Source organism: Humulus lupulus, chromosome 8 (assembly GCF_963169125.1).
Source record: "Humulus lupulus chromosome 8, drHumLupu1.1, whole genome shotgun sequence".
In the NCBI taxonomy this organism is placed as follows: domain Eukaryota; kingdom Viridiplantae; phylum Streptophyta; class Magnoliopsida; order Rosales; family Cannabaceae; genus Humulus; species Humulus lupulus.
Window position 1 is genome coordinate 161,515,141 of NC_084800.1, and position 7,203 is coordinate 161,522,343.

At 30.2% G+C, this 7,203-nt stretch overlaps 2 protein-coding genes across 12 annotated transcripts in view; both read right to left on the reverse strand.

Moving 5' to 3' along the window:
* Positions 1-405: 405 nt before the first annotated feature.
* The window catches only part of LOC133798592 (uncharacterized), a 41,341-nt gene continuing 34,543 nt past the window's right edge, over positions 406-7,203 (reverse strand). The window contains exons 2-9 of one of the 11 annotated variants that reach the window (XM_062236974.1): positions 6,248-6,468; positions 5,131-5,273; positions 4,937-5,017; positions 4,623-4,819; positions 3,833-3,927; positions 3,643-3,736; positions 3,400-3,519; positions 1,436-1,673 (exon numbers count right to left, since the gene is read on the reverse strand). The gene's annotated coding sequence lies outside the window, so the exon portion shown is untranslated. Of the gene's footprint in view, positions 607-1,435; positions 1,674-2,489; positions 2,992-3,080; positions 3,737-3,832; positions 3,928-4,622; positions 4,820-4,936; positions 5,018-5,130; positions 5,274-5,387; positions 5,564-6,247; positions 6,469-7,203 lie in introns of those variants that run through there. The other 10 variants (XM_062236973.1, XM_062236970.1, XM_062236969.1 and 7 more) reach the window with 10 other exon arrangements.
* On the reverse strand, positions 2,828-6,439 carry LOC133796211 (uncharacterized). The gene is made up of 7 exons (XM_062233690.1): positions 6,248-6,439; positions 5,131-5,257; positions 4,937-5,017; positions 4,689-4,819; positions 3,892-3,927; positions 3,643-3,736; positions 2,828-2,991 (listed from the first exon to the last, which is right to left on the reverse strand). Exons 1-7 carry the CDS (start codon positions 6,437-6,439, stop codon positions 2,828-2,830), a joined length of 825 nt encoding a protein of 274 aa, XP_062089674.1.

Below are 7,203 nucleotides of genomic sequence, written 5' to 3' on the forward strand. Positions count from 1 at the left end.
ATACATATATTTCAATTTTTTATAAATTTTTGTAATAATTTGTTTTTATCAATTGGAGCTCTTTTTCTTTATCGAACTCACCAAAGGACATTGTGAGATATATTAGAAACTAAAAATAATTGATGCATGTACACTACTCTCTACAGTATGATTTTTTCTATTTTTATTTTATTTCTACTATAAATTTTTTTTAAATATTATTGTATTTTATATATGTCATGTAGCCATGTAAATATATATATATCAACGTTGTGTTTAGATGTCATATATGTAGAGATTATTGATATAAATATTTATATATTATAGAGCTATAATTCATTCTATTATGTATTATATATAGTTTTTACAACTTTAAAACTAATCAAACGTACATTGTATGTTACTTCTACCTAGTAAAATAGAAAATTATCTAATAAAACTCATTAATGGCAATATAATCATCATATATATATACATAAATTTTTGGTTAAGGAACCTAACAATAAAAACCATAATCCTTGAACTCCAGGTTATAAATACTCGAGCGGCCAAAAGTGTTACTTGAACCTGCTACTTTGCAAAGAGAAGAGATAGACAACAGAAAGCAATCTCTTTGAACCAGACAACCTGCGTAGTTGAGCAAAGCATTGACTTGGGCCACGTTCTAATATCAATCTTCTGGTCCTTGATTGCTTAACTCCTTATTTAGTAACAAAATTTGGTAAAATATAAAAATTGATACTATACAATCTTCTAACCAGAAAGATGGGCTAATTGCATTGGTTTTGAATATAAGGATTGGGTGTTTAGGTTCAAAAAGCTCAATATACAAGGAGAGTTGGGTTAAAGTTTTGAACTTGGCAGAATATTTGATTCTGGAGAGAAATATATATACATACAAATGAATCTATGGGTCTGGTTTGTACCTAATTTAAAGACTGTTTTTAAAGGGGTGTATTCAAAAAACTTATAAGACTCTGATTGGGTTGGTTGTGAATCTTAAAACATTAAACACTACCCAGCTTGAAGAGTGTATGAATAATTCTTTCTTTGATATTGATAATTTTTTTGTCAACACAATATATATCTACATATGTATATATATAATAAACTAGTAAATTTTTTACTTTCAAACCTACACAACTGTTTCAATAAGCAAAACACTAATGAACTTAACCAACATTTGAGTTGAACACAAAACAACATTAGGATATACTTTTATTGCAAAAGCATAAAATTAAGCACAATCCAACAATTGGAAAATTAAGCACTAAAAGCCACAAGAATATATAAAGACTTCATCCAATATGCTAAAACAACTTGCAAATGACAGAAGAACCATAAATTTCATTTGAATTGAAAGATAGAAAACATTTATGAAAAGGGGTTGAAAAACTAGAGGCATAGAAACAAATAACATGATAAATTCTTTAACAAGTGTAGCTAGATAAAGAAAGAACAAAAGACAGAGAAATTAAATTGCTTGACCAAGAATCAAATAGAGAAACAATGAAGTTCGTAGAAAAGTGCAACAAGAGAAAATAAAAACCCTAACTTTGGCCCGCCAAATCAAAATCCAAACTCCATGAAACTGAAACTTCATAACAAGTCTAAAAAATAATAATCTTGATTCTTGATCAATTTATGAAAGAAAGAAATAAACCTCTTTTCTCATAAAAGGAGCAACATACAGCCTTAGTTCGGTTATGGTCGGCGGAAGAGTGAGTGACGATCGAGGAAGGAGAAGCCCAAATCAAAAAGAAGGAAAAATTCAGATTGTCAGAAAATGATTATTGATTTGGATTTGAGCAGCGCCGTCTCAACAAATTCAATACGAAAAAAAATAAATTACTAAGATTTATATTACACAAAAATAAAATAAGAAAAAAATTATAAAATTGATTTTTTTTTATGTAAAAGGGTGTAAATCAAAGTTTGATAAGTTTATTTAAAATAAAAAAATAACAATTATAAAATTTATATATTTATATATTTATAGTAGCAACTTTTTTTAATAATATATAAGTACAATAAAATTATATATATTTATAAAATATAAAATTACATAAATAAATAAATTATTATATATATATTGGGACGGAAATGGGGCGGATTATGCTAATACCGTACCCACACCATACCCGTATATATGTGGGGTGGTTATTCCCCGCCCCATTCGGATCGAATAACCATGGGTTATATAGTCATCCCTAAATGAGTTGATCAGTTTTACTTTTTAGAGAAAAAAAATTGTCTAATTTAAAAAATAATAATAAATCAAATAGAAGTGCTAAATTCCCTTTATATTATACTTTTATTGAGGAAGAATAATACAATTGAGAGTTTCTTTAGCACTCCTTAATCAAATACATTTTTCTTAATTAAAAATACAACTCGAATTACTTGGGTTGTTATTTGGGTGGATTAGGTCAAAAGAGATTTCAAAGTTGATTTCTAATTTGGGGGAGTTGTAATGTCATTTGTTCAATCAAATTAAAGACTATTAAATATGGTATTATGCAATGTAATATTTGATATTTAGCAATGAAGTTCAAAATTTTTAATGTAGAAGAAGCCCTTGCAATTCTTAACTTGCAAGGAGTATCTTTTAGTTCCCATGAAACTAGAGCAAGCCTACTACTATGTAGGTGCCTAGGATCGACTCAAATTATGTCTGACCATCTGAACTACCCAAATTTTTTTTTTAAAGATGGTGCTCGAACAATGACACCATCTCAATTTGCTGCACGCCATCTAGGCACCAGCTCGGTTTGACACCCGATCCATGTCGCACAAGTCATAACACCAAACATGCATGGAACTCAATAGTTTAAGCCAGCTGAAAGCACTACAGAGGCTGTTGAATTAGCAACAGCATCATAGTGGCAGCCACCCTAATCTCATAATTACCAGCAACCCAAACATCAATATCTTCTTCAACTAGTTCTTGATTTTTTTTTCTAAGCTCTCCCCCTGGCAGAGCCTTTGCAACAACCTCATTAAATCTGGCCACTACAAATAAAATTGTCCAAAAAAATATCTAAGCCTGAATGGACAAATATAGTTCCAAGCGTGAAAAAGTTGCTTATAAAGGACAACAATGGCTTGAATGCCTTCTTTTCTTGATGATAATGAATTAGCAGTAACTTTTACACAAATAGATTCTAAAATAAAAGGGTTTTATGAAAATTGCATTCTCTTTCTCTATCAAGTGAACAAAACAGATTTATGAAATCTCAGCAATCACTCGTTTGCATTTGTCCTCCAAAATCTTTACTACTTCCGTAAATAATAATTTAGGAGGTAAGGCTCCAATTGATTCGATAGTAACAAGTGAAAGTGAAAACCATTCGAATTAGATGGACCATATTATGAAATTATAAGCACTCTAAATCAAAATCTTTGCAATTGCCAACTTACATATGAAATGATCTTTAACTCGGTGTAATGAAACACGATCCTTCCATTGTTCGCCACCTATGATGCACTCCCTACAAAGAGTTCAATCGTGTGGATGTGCTACTGTAGCTCGTTTCTTACCTGTTGAATGTTCGAATTGACAATCAAGAAAGAAATAAAAAGAAAAAAAAAAGTCTGACAAAAAGAAGAAAGATTTATAATCATATCAAGAAGGAATTTTAAGAGAAAAGAACATCAGTTTACTGTTGCCAATATCTTCAATATCAAAGACATTGACCGGACATTTATATTTTAGTTCCACAACTGACTCGTCTTCAACTTTTTGCAATAATACAACCTAAAAATAAAATTATAACAAAAAGATCAAACATATGTTTCCAAACTCTAGTTATAATCAAGAATTGAAAAGTCACATAAAAAACATATCATATACCTCAAGAAGCATCCTATACCAGGCAGTAGCCACATGGGACCACTTAGCATGAGTTTTACCGGGCCTTTAACAGCGTGTGCTTCTAATTCAATTTCCTAGATGAAAAAGAAATCATTTTGTTATAGAGAAATAACTTTTCAGTCTATTAAGAAACAAGTGAAGATAACTTTTACATATAGAGATGAGAATGGACCAAGAGCACTTTAAACTAAGAGAAGCATATAAGTTAGAATGATCATCACTCATGCAAAAACAAAGAATATCCTTCCATCAATGGTTTTTTTATTTATAAGAAAGAAACTCATGAAAAAAATAAGTCTTGGTGGGTTTCTCAGTTAAGATTCAACAAAAAATTGACCAAACTTATTCAAAATGGGAGCGAAAAAACAATTTTACCCCACAATAACACCCTCGAGCTTTAGAAAATAATATCATGTTCCTATAAAAGCCAAGGCATTTTTTCCATCAACCTACCTCGTCAAGAAAATAATGTACTTGATTCTCTAGTCTCCAAGTTTAATCGTAAAAGAAATTTTCCAGTGCCAATCCTAGCTGTCGGTAAAACCTACGCCTTGTAGGTTTTTGCCTAGAAACATCTACCAATTAAGTTGCTATCCATAAACTACGAAACTAAAGTACGTGTAAACTATAATGAGCTAAATTTCTTAATTTAGTGTTTTAAGACATGTATTTAAGTTGTAAAGATCTATACATAATGGCCAATAAACAATTTATGCCTTCCAGCATCAGCAGATAGTATAATAGAATAATCAAACATACACAAGATTACCTAGCCAGGGCCCAGCTTAGATATAATAATGTTTTCCATATTTGTGATTGGGTTGTTGGAAAACACTGGAAAGGAATCCTGGCTACAAGCGAATGATGTGTATGTTCTTGGTTTTGATGATGAACCAGACTTCAAATTTTCTGAGATCAAAGGAAACTCACTTCCATGGGGTAACCACTTCAATTCATTTGACTTTACTGAATTACAACATTACAACAAAAACAAACTATACCCAATAAGAGACTGAACAAATAGATTAAGTTATCACTTTATCACAATTATCAAATATGAAGAAAAAAAAAAAAAAGTTAAACCTGCAATGCGAGGCATGCCTTTTGCACAACGAACATGGAGCTTAAACACAATAGTGTTCTTTTCATTTTGTGTATTATTGTCTAACATCATAAAAGAAAAACAAGATGAATAAAAATACCTTAGTCCAAAAATTAATTCCTTCTTTTACAAAAGAACATAAAAATTAAACTACCGAAAATATTTAGAGTCCAACCTGCATATTCAAACCATCTCGGGTCAACCTTGATTGGAATGAGACCCAACCTGTGGGAAAGAACTTCGTCTTGAACAACTGATGTATTATTTGCAATAAGAACTTTTTCAATAGCCATTGTTGGAACCTGAACCGATATCAATCTGCATAATGATCAGAATGTTACAATATATATATATCATAAAATACAGTAAGAATTTCCAATTCTGTAAGCATTCAAAAACATTTTTGTCAAAATATTGTCAAAACTATTGAACCTCAGCTATAAGGATTCTCCGAAATGCATTTGCAAGTGCTGGATCGATACCAATCATATGAAACCATATCTTCCTTTGCCAGTAGAATCACCTTAACTTTAAAATTTTCGTAGAAATTATCCTACCGCATACTATTATCATAACCCACAGATGTGTATGCTATGTATGGTATCAGTCTGAAAGCACCAAAATACATACAAGAAAGAAGAAAATCACACAAGAGACAAATTAGAGCTATCCATATCCACTTCAATTGTTTTGCCGATTTAGCTGAATTAAGAAGTTAAAATTCTGCTCCCCACTTCAACAAAAACACCTTTTAACCAAATAAAATAACCCAACTTAAAAATTCCTACACATTTTTTAGTCCTAGATAAGAAAAGTTTCTTAATTTTCAATGTGATCTCATTCATTGCTTCCCACTTTAACCAAAACTTATATGAACCAAAACCAACCAAATCAAATAAACCAAATTAAGAATTCCTATAGTTTCAATTCCTAAATATGAAAAGTTTATAAATTTTCAATAACCCAATTATTAAACAAACCTAGGAAAATTCTCTATAGATTTATTTCTTCGAATATTATGTCTTTTTAAACAACTTTATCTTCAAAGATAGTTTTTTTAACACAAAAAAAAAACTAAAATGTGACTCTTCAATCAAATTAAACCAAAGATTTTGTTTATAAAAAGTGATAAACAAAAAAAAAGAAGAGATTACAACAGAAACATAAACAAAGTGTTCTCTGTAGATTTATTTCTTCGAATATTGTCACTTTTTAAACTTCAAAAAAATAAGTATTCCCCTTTAAATAATTTTTTATGAACAAAAAAATGACATAAAAGAAAAAATACGTACATGAATGGGAGCATCAGCCTTGCATTCAACCCGGGTTCTCTGGAATTCGAGATGGGATGAAAGTTTTCCCATTGGATCATATGGAAGGTCTTTCAACCATTTCAAGTCGTCATTCTTCGATGATTCTGACTCGGTCTGTGTATCGGTTGTGCTTTCTGACTCTGTTTCTACTATCACTCTTCGACTTGCCATTACTGTCTTCTTCCTCTATTCCACCACAGCTACACCACAATCATTTGAATACTGTAAGGTTTTTTTAGGGTTTAATATTCTGGAATGACTACAAGGAAGGTGAAGACTGGGCTGGGCCGTCCTAAGCCCAGCCTAATTAAGGATAATAGTAAAAGTTAGAGTCTTTATCCAAAAAAAATACCATTTTTAAGTTTGTCATTTTAAAATTGCAGTTTTTTTTTGTACCGGGCCTCTCTTAGGTTATGTTTGGTTGGGAAAAATAGAATGGAAAGAAATAGAATGAAATTTGATTTTTTTTTTTCTATTTTTTGTTATTTGCTTTATAAAGTATTGGAATTTCATTCCAATAGAATGATTTTTCCACCATTAATGACTTTTTCATTATTTTGGCAGAATGACTACTCCACTTAAAAGTGGGAGGAGATGTCATTCCAAAACACAAATAAAAAAAAACTGTTAATGTTTTTTACTCATATTAAATTTTATTCCTATTTTTATTACTAAAGTCTATTTCATTGTTTACATTACTCCCAACCAAATGTCACCATAATTTTTTTATGTTGTAAGGAGTGTTTCCCTTTATTATTTTGTGATTGTATAATTTTTTTATGTTGAAGTATTCAGTTCTATATCATCTTTTTATTACCAAAAGAGTGACGTTTTGTTTGAGAGAATGAAAATGAAAGAATAAGAAAATGAATAGGAATGGAATATAATAAAAATTAATATGAACCAAAATAATTGAGAAAAAAATTCAATCTTAC

Bases quoted from the DNA above. Each gene is read 5' to 3' on its own strand.
- LOC133796211 (XM_062233690.1), bottom strand. From the start codon at position 6,439: ATGGCAAGTCGAAGAGTGATAGTAGAAACAGAGTCAGAAAGCACAACC. The intron at 5,258-6,247 runs GTACGTATTTTT...ATATCGGTTCAG, and splicing joins AGGCTGATGCTCCCATTCAT to GTTCCAACAATGGCTATTGA. The intron at 3,737-3,891 runs GTAAAACTCATG...TTTTATTTTTAG, and splicing joins CACACGCTGTTAAAGGCCCG to GTTGTATTATTGCAAAAAGT.